The sequence below is a fragment of the Lithobates pipiens genome, unplaced genomic scaffold (genome assembly GCF_037356315.1).
Source record: "Lithobates pipiens isolate NorthernLeopardFrog02 unplaced genomic scaffold, aLitPip1_a1.2 Scaffold_23, whole genome shotgun sequence".
NCBI classification, from domain to species: domain Eukaryota; kingdom Metazoa; phylum Chordata; class Amphibia; order Anura; family Ranidae; genus Lithobates; species Lithobates pipiens.
In genome coordinates this window covers 193,145,760-193,160,477 of record NW_027507785.1, presented here as the reverse complement: position 1 = coordinate 193,160,477, position 14,718 = coordinate 193,145,760, and the positions used below count along the sequence as shown (strand labels likewise).

The following is a 14,718-nucleotide window of genomic DNA, read 5'->3' as shown; positions in this document are numbered from 1 at the left end:
CTACTGGCCCCGAGGCTGGTCTCCCTTTTTTCCCAATTCGCTGACTCGGGCTCCCTCCCAGACTCTATGACTGAGGCGGTGGTGGTGTTGGTGCCCAAACCGGGCAGGGACCCTGAAGACTGCCGCTTATCGGCCTATTTCGCTGCTTAATGCAGACGCTAAGTTATTAGCGAAAGTCTTGGCACTCCGCTTGATGCAGGTGCTTGAGGACCTGGTTCACCAGGACTAGACGGGGGTTCATGCCGGGGAAGGGCACCAACATCAACATTCGTAGACTATTTCTTAATCTGGATATGCATCATGACAACATTGGCACCAGAGTCATAGCCTCTCTGGACGCAGAGAGGGCTTTTGACTCTGTGGAATGGGTCTATCTCTGGGAGGTGCTCCGTAGGTTTGGGGCGGGCCCCAGATTCTTAGGATGGCTGCGAATGTTATATGGAGGCCCGAGGGCCCGAATCCGCACTAATGACACCCTTTCCGAGTTTTTTCTCCTCCAGAGGGGCACCAGGCAAGGGTGCCCGTTGTCACCCAGCCTTTTCGCATTGGCCCTTGAGCCATTGGCGATTCTGATTAGGGGGTCGGCTGCGGTGAAGGGGCTTCAGGTGGGCCCTCTGGAGGAGAAAATCTCGCTGTATGCGGATGATGCCCTGCTATATCTACAAGACGCAGGGGCCTCATTGCAAGCAGCTCTAAACATCTTCACTGTTGTCACGGTCGTTCCACCACCCCGGTCACCCAAGTAAGACTTACCCGCAGGTTCCCGGTACAAGGGGATCGTCGGTGCCTTCGGACGCGGGTTGGCGCTAACGAACGCACGCGAGTGCACATAGTCCCCAACAGGCGCACGCGGGTGCACGTTGACACGAGCGGGCGCACGCGGGTGCGCGACGAGCCGAACGGGCGTACGCGGGCACGCGGGGTCACGAACGGGAGCACGGTCACCCGCGGGGATATGTAGACGTACCGTGCGACCGTTCTTGGCGCCCAGTTGCCTACTTAAGGGACCTGCTCCTGCTCCTCTGTGCTGTCCCGTCTGCAGCTTTCCCGTGACTCCAGCTGTCTGTTCCTGTGTGTGTGTTTCTGATTCTGTACCCGGCCTGTTCCTGGACTTTGCCTGTTTGCCGCCTGCCTCCGACCCTTTGCCTGATTGACCACGCTTCTGCCTTCTGCCTTGTACCTCTGCTGCCCGATTGTTGCCGACCCAGCTCGTCCCTGACTACTTCTGCCAGTCTGCCTACGGACCTGCTCTGACTACTACTTCCGCAGCTCCTGCCTGTTCACCTGTGCCAGCCGTCCAGCGGTTCCTGTCCAGCATCCTGTGCTGGTTGCACCCTCTGCTCCGGTCCACCATCTGCTCCGGTCTTTTCTACCAGCTGACCAGTCTGGCACTTGTGCCCTCCGGACTCCTGAATCCCTGTTCCCATCTCCAGGGGCTCTCGAGCCGGGGCTTACGAGGCGCCGCTCCCTGCACGCTTGGGCTCTCCAACCAGGTACGTGACAACTGTATTTGGCAAATACTCGGGAATCCAAATTAACTGGACTAAATCTGTCCTCTTCCCGCTAGATCCTCAGGCACGTGCGTCGCAGTCACCGACCCCTCTGATTTGGGTGGAGGAGTTTAGATATCTGGGGGTGGTGATCACGAGGGAGCTTCGGGCGTTCCATCGTCTCAATCTTCAGCCCCTGGTGGGGAAACTTAGGGAACATTGCACCCAATGGAGGGAGTTACCTCTATCCCTACTGGGACGGATTAACATCCTCAAGATGTTCCTCCCGCGGTTTCTATATCTGTTCCGCAATTGCCCGGTGTGGCTCCCTGATTCGTTTTTTAGAGAGCTGGAGGGACACATGAGCACTTTTCTATGGAATGGCCGTTCCCCTAGACTAGCCAGAACTACCCTGCAGCTGCCAGTTCGGTGTGGGGGTCTGGCTATGCCAAATCTGCAAATCTACTATTGGGCAGCGATTTTAGTTTCGGTGAGATGGTGGTTTGAGCAATCTAGGACCAATGCGGCAGTGGGCCTCGAGGCGGCGGTTCTTGGTTCCTTTGCGAGAGCTCGGGAATCTGGTGTACAGGGGCCCCAGGGCGTATCGGTCTCTTCCGTCCCCTACCAAAACAACCTTACGGGTGTGGGCGGTGGCCAGAAAGCGATTCCTTCAGGAGGACCAGTATTTGCCCTTTGTCCCGTTGTGGGGCAACCCAGGTGTTCCTCACTTCCAGACGATACCAGACCCGCAGTTGTGGGCCCGCTATGGCATTCGGACCCTTTGGGATATCTACGACGAGGGATCCTTCCTTCCCTTTAGAATTCTGGTGGAGAGATCGGGGCTTCCTGGGGCTATGCTTTTCAGATACTATCAGCTGAGGCATGCGGCCAGGGCTCAGTTTCCTAGACCTATTGTGCTGCGGGCAGACCTAGTTGAGGACACCCTGGCGCAAGAATCCCTTAAAAAGACTCTTACCACACTGTACCAGGTCCTGTTGCGCTTTGACTCTCCTAGGATGAACACCCTCTGGGACAAGTGGCATGCGGACATCCCCAGTTTGGACAGGCAAGCTTGGGAGGAGTGTTTTGAAGATGGGTCCCGGTTGCTGATCTCCTCTAGAGACCGGCTGATCCATACGAAATTTTTGCACCGAGTGTACTTTACGCCGCAGAGGCTGCACAGAATCTATCCCCATAGGTCCCCGGAGTGCCCCAGGTGTCACTACCCTAATGGTACTTTCCTACATATGTTCTGGGAATGCCCCCGTATTGTAAGGTTCTGGTGGGCCGTTTTTGAATGTATTAACAATCGGCTGCAGTTGGAAGTGCCTATGACACCCGAATTTGCCCTTCTAGGGATTCAGGATGATGAACAGCGATCACGGTACGGCAAGCTGTTGCTTTCACTCCTGGTGTTTTACGCCAGGAGGGAAATTCTTCGGCACTGGATATCGTCTTCGCCCCCCACGGTGGAGTCGTGGGATGCAGCGGTTAATGTTGTCCTCCCCCTATATAAACTGACCTACCTGGTTAGAGGGTGCCCGCAAAAGTTTGACCGAGTATGGTTACCTTGGGTGGAACAGTTCTGAAAACGTGATGTATTGAAGATAGGGGCGCTGCCCCCCCTGCCCTTCTCTCCTCCCCCCCTGCCCTTCTCTCCTCCCCCCCTCCCTTCCCTTCCTCCCCCCCCTCCCTTCCCTTCCTCCCCCCCTCCCTTCCCTTCCTCCCCCCTCTTCTCTTATTTTTCCCTTTCATTATTGTGGCAATTATGTACCCAGCTACAGGCCCCTTCTTGGTACTCTCTGCTTCATTGGTCCTCTAGCTACGTTGTATTAGTCTTTGGTGACTTCTGTAATGTGCAAGCCTGTTGTGATGTCTGTATATATATTGTTCTGTGATGTCTTCTCAATAAAACCAACCGTGTTGTTGAAAAAAAAAATATATATATATAATGTTTGGGGGTTCTACATGGTTTTTTTAATACAGATTTTTTACATGTAAACAAAAATTTAGCCTGGTTGGCTTTAAGCGAGATTCAGAATCCAGTTTCAGCAGTATTTTTTGACCAGCTGATCTCATTAGCACACACCCTGCATCATCTACCCTCAGATGGTCAAGTCCTTCTGTGTCGTGACCTAAAGTCTGACCAGGAAGTAAGGCAGAAGTAATGGATAAGGTTTTTTTAAACAGCCATGAGGACAGTGAGGTAAGCGTGTGTAGATTAACCACTTCACCCTGGAAGGATTTGCCCCCTTAATGACCAGGCCATTTTTTGCGATACAGCACTGCGTCGCTTTAACTGACAACTGTGAAGTCGTGCGACATTGTGCCCAAACAAAATTGACATCCCTGTCGTATTTGATCACCTCTGCGTTTTTTATTTTTGCGCTATAAACAAAAAAGACCAACAATTTTAAATAATACGTATCCAAAAAACACGGTTATTAATTCTTGGTAAAAAAATAATCACACTAGGCATATATTGATTGGTTTGCGCAAAAGTTATTGTGTCGACAAACTACGGGATAGATTTATGGACTTTTTTTTTATTATTATTCTTTTTAGTGGTAATGGTGACGATCTGCAATTTTTAGCCAGACTGATATTGCGGCAGAGAAATGTGACCCCAAATTATAGTTTTTGGGGACCAGTGACATTATTACATTGATCAGTGCTATTAAAATGCACTGATTAGTGTAAAAATGACACTGGCAGGGGGTTAACATTAGGGGGCAATCAAGGGGTTAAGTGTGTTTCCTGGGTGTGTTCTAACTGTGGGGGTTGGGCTCATTGGGACATGACAGAGATCACTGGGAACAGAAGATCTGACATGTCATTACGCAGAACAGGGAATCGCCTTGTTTACATTTAAAATGTAAAATGTGTAATCTTAGGTAGGAGAAAAAATAGCTAGGGAAGAAAGAAATAAGTGGTAGGGGTCCCCGGGGTAGTACATGGTAATAAACACATACCATGAATGCAGAGAATGGAAGTATAAATCGAGATTACCAAGGTCTTAGTAAGGAAGCATCAAAATTGGAAGGCAAAAAGTGAGTCACCCAGGGATATAGTCTCAAAGTTGGATATTTTATTTTAAGTTATAGCCTCTGTTTTGGCATAGATCATTGCTTGATGACTCTATTTTTAGTTTCAGCAATCATTAAAGTGGTTGTAAACCCTTACAAACCACTTTGACCTACAGGTAAGCCTAGATTAAGGCTTACCTGTAGGTCCAAGCAATATCTCCTAAACCTATATGGTTTAGGAGATATTTGCCTAAAAACGGGCACCGCTGTCTACGGCGCATGCGCCGTAGACAGCGGCACGCAGGCGCACTGAGCGCGGCATTCTCAGCGACGGAGCTGCCGTGCGTTCGGCTCCCGTGCGCATGCGCGGGAGTGACGTCATCGCGGCTTCACCGAATGACAGCGGCGGAGCTGCGAGACCCCACCAACAAGATGGATGCGGCGGACTACAGGGGACAGTGGCGACTTCGCTGGCTCCTGTGTCAGGTAAGTGACACATAATGGGCTACTATGCGATGCATAGTAGTCCATTATGCTTTGCCTTTGCAGGGAATGAAAGAGGACGTAAACTCATCAGGGTTTACTTCCTCTTTAAGGACGGGGATTTCCAAGCTTTGGCAATTGTTTGTTTTGTGGCTGTAGTGATCTATAAAAGGAGTTGGAATTGGCGGTAGGAGAGAGTGGCTGGTTTTAGGTATAAAAGTGCTATTGTAGGATCAGGATTGAAAGGGATTTCAAACAGTGTTGAAATACATCTTTCAAGAAATGTTTTGCTACTGAGCAATCCCACCAAGTAGGGATGAGCCCAATGTTCGAGCCGAACGTAAGTTCAACTTGAACATCGGGTGTTCCCCTGTTCGCCGAATAACAAACAATATTGGATGTTTGTGGCAAATTCGAAAGCTGCGGAACACTCTTTAAAAGTCTATGGGTGAAATCAAAAGTGCTAATTTTAAAGGCTTACATGCATGGAATTGTTATAAAAAGTGTTTGGGGACCTGGATCCTGCCCCAGGGGAAATGTATAAATGCAAAAAAAAGTTTTAAAAGCGGACTTTTTTTGGGAGCAGTGATTTTAATAATGCTTAAAGTGAAACAAGAAAAGTGAAATATTTCTTTAAATTTCGTACCTGGGGGGTGTCTATAGTATGCCTGTAAAGTGGCACATGTTTCCCGTGTTTACAATAGTCCCTGCACAAAATGACATTTCTAAAGGAAAAAAAGTCATTTAAAAGTACCCGCGGCTATAATGAATTGTCGGTCCCGGCAATACACATAAAAGTCATTGAAAAAAACAGCATGGGATTCCCCCACAGTCCATTGCCAGGCCTTTTAGATCTGGTATGAATATTAAATGGGGAACCACAAACCAAAATTTAATTTAAAAAAATTGTGTGGGGGTCCCCCAAATTCCATACCAAGCCCTTCAGGTCTGGTATGGATATTAAGGGGAACCCTGCGCCAAATTAAAATTTGTTTTTTAAAATTCCAGCTCCCCATCTACCAATATAGCATTTATGTGCTTCTTTTGCAAAAATAAAACTTTCCATGTAACCACTTGCTGACCAGCTAACGCAGATATACCTGTAGGTCGGTCCGTGCAAGGAAGATAGCGGGTGCACGCCCGCGGACTCGATGTCCGCTGGTGACGCGCATTTGCTGTGTACAGAGGCAGAACGGAGAACTGCCTATGTAAACAAGGCGATTCCCTGTTCTGCCTAAGGACATGTCAGAGATCTTCTGTTTGTCAGAGGGGGCGGGGTCACCCGGTGACATCACTGTGTGGCCCCACTCTCAGTTATAAAAGAGCAGTCAAAGCATAGACGCGCCATACGGTGGGAGCCTCCCATGGAGGCGGGTCGGTTGCGTTTTTTTTTTCTTTTTCGGTCTGTCAGTGGAGCAAGAGAAGAAGAAGACTTTGTGGGACAGTTTTATTTTTTAATAAAGGACTTGTCTCCAAGCCGTGTCATGCAATTTTTACAATTTTCACACTTTTTTTGTGAAATGGTAGGGTTACATTTGTACCCTGTTACCATTTCACTTGGGGGGAGGCCAGGATCTGGGGGTCCCCTTGTTAATGTTATCCGTATATATCCGAATACCTGAATTACAATATAATCTAATTTTACCGAATGCTCCGAATAATGTAACGAAATTCGTTTGAGTTTTAGAAATTCGGACTGAAACTCAAATCGAATTTTACATTGAACTCCAGTCGAATTCTAACTGTACACATATTGCTGGAAATCAAAGTCTGTGTGTGCTATTAGAGTACCATTTCGAAATAATGCTGTTTTTGGTTAAGCCAAAGGTGATTTAAAGAGTCATTGTAATCATCTGATGAAGATTTTTCTTTTGTTTGTTCACTTTGCTGCATTCAAATTGAAAAGAATATAACATTTTTGTTTCGACTGATTCGAAAATGTATTGATTTGAACATTTCGAATTGAAAAAATCATCAGTAAATTCAAAGAAAATTTGAAAATTACAAATAAGAATTCTGAATACGAACTGACCGAATCAACCGAATTGAACTAAACAACAAAACTAGATTAACCACTTCAATACAGGGCACTTAAACACCTTCCTGCCCAGCCCAATTTTGAGCTTTCAGCGCTGTCGCACTTTGAATGACAATTGCGCGGTCATGCTACACTGTACCCAAATGAAATTTTTATCATTTTTTTCCCACAAATAGAGCTTTCTTTTGCTGGTATTTGATCACCTCTACGGTTTTTATTTTTTGCGCTACAAATAAAAAAATACCGAAAATTTTGAAAAAAAAAATGTTTTTTTTTGTTTCAGTTTCAAAACTTTGTAAATAAGTAAATTTTCTCCTTCACTGATGGGGCTACACTGATGGGCACTGATAAGGCGGCACTGATGGGCACCAATGTGGCACCAATGAAGTGGCACTGATAGGCGGCACTGATGGGCGACACGGATGGGCGACACGGATGGGCGACACAGACGGACACTGATAGGTGGCACAAATTGGCACTGATAGCTGGCACGGATGGGCGGCACAGATGGGCGGCACAGATGGGCACAGATGGGCATGGATAGGCGGCACAGATGGGCATGGATAGGCGGCACAGGTGGGCACTGATAGGCGGCACAGGTGAGCACTGATAGGCGGCACAGGTGGGCACTGATAGGCGGCACAGGTGGGCACTCATAGGCGGCACAGGTGGGCACTCATAGGCGGCATTGGTGTTATACTATAGTAATGGATGCCAATCAGGGCCAAACAATAATGCATGCCAATCAGTGATGCCCATTGTGGGCACTGATTGGCATCTATTATGGGCACTGATTGGCACCCATTGTGCTGACTGGCATCCCTGGTGGTCTAGGGAGGATTACCTTTTCCCTGGTGGTCTGGTGGCGTCCCTGGTGGTCCAGTGTGGGCATCCTCGGGGGGGCTGTGCTGATAATCGATCAGCACAGACCCCCCCTGTCAGAGGAGCAGCCGATCGGCTCTCCTCTACTTGCGTCTGACAGACGCGAGTGAGGGAAAGCCGATCACCGGCTCTTCCCATTTACACTGTGATCAGCCGTGATTGGACACGGCTGATCACGTGGTAAAGAGTCTCCATCGGAGACTCTTTACCGAGATCGTAGTTGCCAGGTGTCAGACTGACACCCCGCAACAACGATCGCCGCGATGCGCGCCCCTGGGGGCGCGCAGTGGCTCATAATCCTGATCACGTCATATGACGTCCGGTCAGGATTATGCAACCACTTTGCAGCCGTCAATTGCCTATAGGGCGGGCGGCAAGTGGTTAATGAATCAAAACCTGTGCACTCAGGCGTTGGTTTGTTGCTTTCCATTGTTATTTTTAATCATTTGTTTTGTTCTGCATTATGTAGTGTGCCTGTTCTGTATACTGTAATAGTGCTTTATTGCCTATAAACATATTACATGACTGTGGTGTGTGGATGTATGAGATATTTAATAGTACATTGTCCCGAATTTTCTATATTAATTTAAAAAAAAAAACAGTCCTGTTTTCAAGTGAGATCTGTGATATGGTACTTTATAAACATACATTTTGCCTGAAATATTCTGTACAATACTGAAGGATGTGACAGATTCATCTTACCAATGCAGGTGGGTGGATCTTCCCATAGTCCATTGGAGCAGCGCACCATGCTTTTTCCATTCAAGTAGTAATGCTCTGAGCACTGGTAAACAACCACAGATCCTGACAAATATGCTTTCTGTGATGAGTTAACTGTGCTATGCATCACAACAGGAGGAGTGCCACATGATTTCAGTGTACCTGAAAAAGAAAAGGTCATGTGTTGATAATGCAAGTCAAATCACAATGCGTGGAGAGTAAAACTTATGTTTTTTGTTTTGTTTTTTACCTTTTATACTGCAACTTGGATATAAAATGTGACCATTTTGACACAACCCTTTTAGTTCAGAATGTGTTGATGTGTCAAATCCCTCCATGCATTTAAATTCCACCATATCACCATGTAAGAATTTTGTATTGATCTCAAAACTCCACTGAAGAGCCACATTTCTTTCTTTCATATGCAGCACTGATACTGTACATGGCTCTGTAAAGAGAAGCTAACTTTATTAGTGCATATCTCAGTTTGGAATGCAATATAGAGAGAAAAATAGTTTTTGCAAAGGAAAGACAAAGATATATTTAAAAATACATATACTTCTGCCAAAAAAAAAGAAAATATGAAAGATCTCAGTGCTTTATTATGACAATGTAGAAGAATACAAATAATGAAGTCACTCCATTGTCACATCTGTAACTATAACAGCAGTGTCTCTCCGGGTCACCTTCTGGCCGCATAGATCGACTGTTTCGGTCAGGTGGAATATCTTTGCTCCCTCTCCCAAAGTGAAAGCTTGCACTCTGGGACTTGCTGTGAACAGCCCTTTTGGTCGATGTAAAGCTATGGCAATTTGGTTGCTGCCTTTTCATTTATAACTGTTATCATCTGGCATATATATTAACCACTTCAGCCCCGGACCATTTTGCTGTGAGTGCATTACCAATGGGGAGTACTTGTGCACAAGGTGTCTTCCAGTGATGGTATTCGGGTTTTGAGGCTTCCCTATGATTCTGAGGGGTCACAGAGCACCAAATGTATCACTTTTTTTGGACTTTGTCACATATTGATTGATGTTTGTGTGCGTGATTTTGATTGTCCTATAAATGTCATGCATTGCACTAAATACTCCTAGTTATTTTGTTAACGCTGTTAGTGCTAGGGTTATTATTTATATCTTTGAATTTTTATAATTGATTTATATCTGTGCACATTTTTCTATACATTTGGATACTTTTAGCCCTGCTGAAAGGGGCAATCTAAAGCTCCCAAAATGCATTTTTTGTTTTACAGACTGGGTAGAAATCTCACAAACATGGAACAGCCTTTGGGGGAGCTTTGGGCATTAACCAAAAAATATAAGAGAAATAGGAAAATTTTAACTACACACATATATAATATGTATATTTTTATTATCACCCATTACTTATTTTATCCTAAGTAGATTTTTAAACCGTTATATGCATGTGCTTTGAAACATTTGGCTCAATTGTTTATCTGTCTACATCTTTCTGTATTTTATTTAAATTCAATTCAATTAAATAAAACCGTTGGACTTTGATCTATTGGTGTGGCACTCCTACTTCTCTTTTATAACAAATTGCCTGGCTCACTAACTATTTACAGGAACTAGTCGCATATCTTGAACCAAATCACATATACAAAATGTGTGGATAGTAATTACTATACAATAACAATAACAAAAGGGATACTGCAAAGCACACAAATATTACTAAAACAAATTGAATTTACAACTATTTAATTTTGTATTTGATAAAGTACATCTATTCAAGTATTAGAAAAGTTCAGAATATAGAACATTTAAATGGGATTACTGTGTAAAATAAAATCAGATTCTACTGTGACATTTAAAATTGAATCACATTAATGATACATGTACACACAGTTTACTCTTCTTACCTACCCAAGCATTTAGGCAGTTGTGACCAGGTTCCACGTGTACAGTATACAGTTTTGGTTCCTTCCATTAAGTGGTAGCTGTGACAGCGGTATTCCACAGAAGAACCGCTGGGATACCTGGCCAGTGCAGCACGGGTAAGCTCACCCTGGCTTATTTTTGGTGCGCTTCCACAGTCTTCATTATTGGCTGGCATATATAGAAAAATAGAGAAATCAGCCACATTAGAATTGTGATTGAAATGGACTAGTTGGAACTTCCACTGATATGAAATGGCTAGGTAAACTATATACATGAATGTCTGCTGAACATTAAAGTGACCTATGCTGTTCCTTTTGCTACCCCATATAACAGTACCTGTGCATAGAGGCAGTTGCAAGTTCTATATTCCCTCTTTCTCCTTTCGTCTTCCAGGACAGCCTCTGAGATATAGGGCTCCTCTCTCCGGGACAGGAAACACGTCTACCCAATTAGATTAAAAAGGTGGTCCTCCAGGCTCTCTTCAGGTTTTGCGTTTCCTGCTGGATGGGAGGGAGCACATAGGAACCTAAGAGGAGCTCCTTATCTCGGGGTGTCCTGGGAGAGCACCTGGCTTGGACTGGTCTTCTGCCTGTAGCACCCCTCGGTCCTGTTTGGGGAGAGTAGGGTCGCTAGAGAAGCACCGCTGCCTTGTTTCCTCGGTGAGAGCAGGGCCCCGATGTGCTGCAGGTTCCGCCTACCATTCCCCACTAAAGGACCTGGGACCGGCAGATGGCGGGCAGGAGACGCTCGACTATCCATGCTGGTGAGGTTCTGAGTACAGCGATCGGCGTGAGGGTGGGGCGCCTGCGTCCCAGCAGCCGGAAGTGACGAGGTCCCCAAACTTGACGCTCCATTAGCCAAGGTCTCTAAGAAGAAAGATTTGGCCTTTGATGACATGGGATCGCTCAGAGATCCTATGGACAAGAGGGGGGACATGCTGCTTAAAAGGGCCTGGGATGCCTCATCAATTGGGCTCAAACCAGCCCTTGCAGCTACTTGCATGGCCAGTAATCTAGAGTGTTGGCTTACCCAGTTACAGTCTCATATTTTGACAGGCATTTCTAGACAACAATTGTTGAAGTCGTTTCCGTTACTGTTCAAGGCAGTAGGGTTTTTAGCAGATGCCTCTGCAGAGTCGGTTAAATTAGCGGCTAGGTCAGCAGCATTGGTCAATGCAGCCAGAAGGGCAGTATGGCTAAAAGCCTGGACAGGCAACGTGGCCTCAAAGCTTAAGCTGTGCGGGTTACCTTTTTCTGGTGACCACTTGTTTGGTCCAGGCCTCCAGGAGGCGCTGGAATGCACTCAGGACAGGAAAAAAGCTTTCCCAGAAAAGAAAAAGAAGATTGAGGGAAAATGCTTTTTTCGAGGTCCCAGGCAGCAGACCCAACAAGAGAGGGAGGTTCGCCCCAAGAAGCATTGGTCAGGTCACAAGGGGCGGGGCAGAGGAGGAATCTTATTTAATCCTCCTCAATCCACCCCAAAGCACCAGTGACTCCTGTGTCCCAGTGGGAGGAAGGCTGGGGAAGTTCCTCCCACAATAGTTAGCTTCAACCTCAAGTATGTTCATATGGTTCATATGGGACATCATAGAGAACAGTTATAGGTTGGAGTTTTTCAGTTCCCCCCCCAAATTTTCAGGTTACCAAGAGACCGAGAAAAGGCGGAGACCCTGGGTCTGTTGTTGGGAGACTTGGTAATTCAAAGGGTACTGGTGCAGGTGCCCCAGTTTTTGTCGTAAGGAAGCCTTCAGGAAAATTCAGGTTGATCCTGAATCTCCACCCTGGACAAGTTTGTGAAATACATTCCGGATGGAGTCGATCTTTTCCATAACCAATTTCCTGTTTCCGTGTTGCCACATGGCCACAGTAGACCTCAGGGATGCTTATTTGCACATCCCGATTCATCAGGATTTCCAGAAGTTCCTCAGATTGGCAGTCCATATATACATATATATATATATATATATATATATATCATATTACTCTTTATTATAGATTGAACACGAGCTCTGCTCCTGATGAGTGGTACAAAGGCCACGAAACGTGCGTAGAGCTATCATATGCCGTGCTTCTTTTGAATACATTCAGATTCTGACGTTACTATACATTACCCTAATTGGTGCACAAAGACCTTGGTCCTGCAGGCATTATGCTACATATGCTTTTATTCAATCCTCCTGCAGTGAACTTTTGAGTTTTATTATGATACTTTGTGATATTCATGTTATTATCATGTTGTACTATTATTATCACTATTACCATTATCATGTATTGTTTATTACTTTGTTTATCATTGTATTTATCTCTTGTAAATCCAACTGCAATGATTAATAAAATTCCTATTAGTTCACCTTGTACTCTCTTGCTACCACATACTTCATGTAAAGTCCCAATGTCCCCCTTGTTCCCCCCTTTTTTTGAATACAATAGGGATGGAAACGCATGACCTTACCAGGCCATGGTTTCATTTAAAGTCCTGTGGGATGGAAACACATGACCTTACCAGGCCATAGCTTCGTTAAAAGTCCCAATTAATGTCCATTATGCATCACATGGCAGTCCAGATAAACGTAGAGGTTGCACACTTCCAATTTTCGAGCACTACCTTTCAGGCTATTGGCTTCACCAAGAATTTTCACAAAGGTTCTGGCAGAGGTTCTAGCCCCGTTAAGGCTCAAGGCTATAACGGTGATCCCATACCTGGACGATCTCCTGTTTGTAGCCCAAACGTCCCAGCAGCTAGAGAGAGATTTGCAGGAGGCGCTGGGTTGCCTTCTCTCACTCGGGTGGCTAATCAACCAGGAAAAATCCCAGCTGACCCCGGGACAGGAGATGTTGTATTTGGGGTACAGGATCTCGTCAGTGGAGATGAGGGTGTTTCTCCCTGGAGAAAAGATCCGAAAGGTAGAGCAGGCTATAGTCCAGCTTCAATCCTGTAGGGAAGCCCGGATCAGAGAGGTCATGAGTGTTCAGGGTCTGATGACGTCTTGTTTTCCAGCAGTAGCGTGGGCAATGCATCATCAGCGCCCTTTGCAGGGTCTCATGCTAGATTACTGGGATGGCAGGAAGCAGAACCTGGATCAGTTTATGCCCCTGTCTTCCAGAGTCAAGAGGTCGCTGTGGTGGTGGCAGGCTCAGCACAACCTCAACAAAGGTCTGTCCTGGACCCGACCGGCTGCCATAGTGGTTACAACCGACGCCAGCGCGTTTGGCTGGGGTGCCCACCTGGAGGGTGCTTTAGCTCAGGGGGCCTGCTCGCCAGTAGAAGCAGATGATCCTCGAATCAGAGGGAGCTTCTTGCGATTTTGAGAGCGATAGAGGCTTTCCAGTCCCAGATAAGGGGACAGGATCTTCAGGTTCAATGCAGCAGCAGTAGCTTACCTGAACAAGCAGGGGGGGGACCAGAAGCCCTGCTCTGCAATCTATAGCAAACAGGATTTTTTGTTGGGCAGAGATAAGCCTGTCCTCAATATCAGCCATTCATCTGAAGGGCTCTCAGAATTCCCTGGTGGATTTCCTCAGCCGTCCGCATTTAAGTCAGGACTAGTGGTCTCTCAACAAGGAGGTATTCGAGGAGATTGCGTTGTGCTGAGGCCAGCCGGAGATAGACCTCTTTGCCTGGAAAGGCAACAAAACAGTGGCGCAATTCTTTTACATTCATCCGCAGGATCAGGCCAGGGGGATAGACGCCTTTGCCAGCCCTTGGCAATTCAGTCTCTGTTACGCCTTCCCTCCAGTAAGGTTGATAGCGGAGGTTCTGCAGAAGTTTTTTTACAGTCAACGAACCTCTTAGTGACACAATTTTGGCCAAGGAGACCTTGGTTTGCCAGCCTGAATTTCCTTCAGGCAGGTGTAGAGCTGGGTCTTTCTATCAGTACTTTAAAGGTACAGACCGTTCCCTTAAGTGTTTTCCTCCAGACCTCACTCCAGCAGAATCGGTTTGTTAAGATCTTTTTCAAAGCTCTGGCAAGATCCAGGCCAGTAAGGATAAGGACCTGTCCCACCTGGGACCTATCCTTGGTCCTCAGGTCTCTTACCAGAGGTCCCTTTGAACCCATGGAAGAGGCAACTCTAAAATGGGTTGTGCTTAAAATTGTATTTTTGGTAGCGATCACTTCAGTCAGAAGGGTGAGTGATCTACAGGCTCTCTCGATTAGGGAGCCATTTTTGTGTATTTTGGAG

The 14,718-nt window shown here is 46.3% G+C and overlaps 1 protein-coding gene across 2 annotated transcripts in view; it reads right to left on the bottom strand.

Annotated features, from left to right (window-relative positions):
* Positions 1 to 14,718, bottom strand: part of F13B (coagulation factor XIII B chain) — a 125,067-nt gene that overhangs the window by 13,793 nt on the left and 96,556 nt on the right. For both annotated transcript variants that reach the window (XM_077452705.1, XM_077452706.1), the window contains exons 8-10: positions 10,523 to 10,705; positions 8,890 to 9,087; positions 8,622 to 8,801 (exon numbers count right to left, since the gene is read on the bottom strand). In XM_077452705.1, the coding sequence (XP_077308831.1) occupies positions 8,622 to 8,801; positions 8,890 to 9,087; positions 10,523 to 10,705 (561 nt within the window). The remainder of the gene's footprint in view (positions 1 to 8,621; positions 8,802 to 8,889; positions 9,088 to 10,522; positions 10,706 to 14,718) is intronic.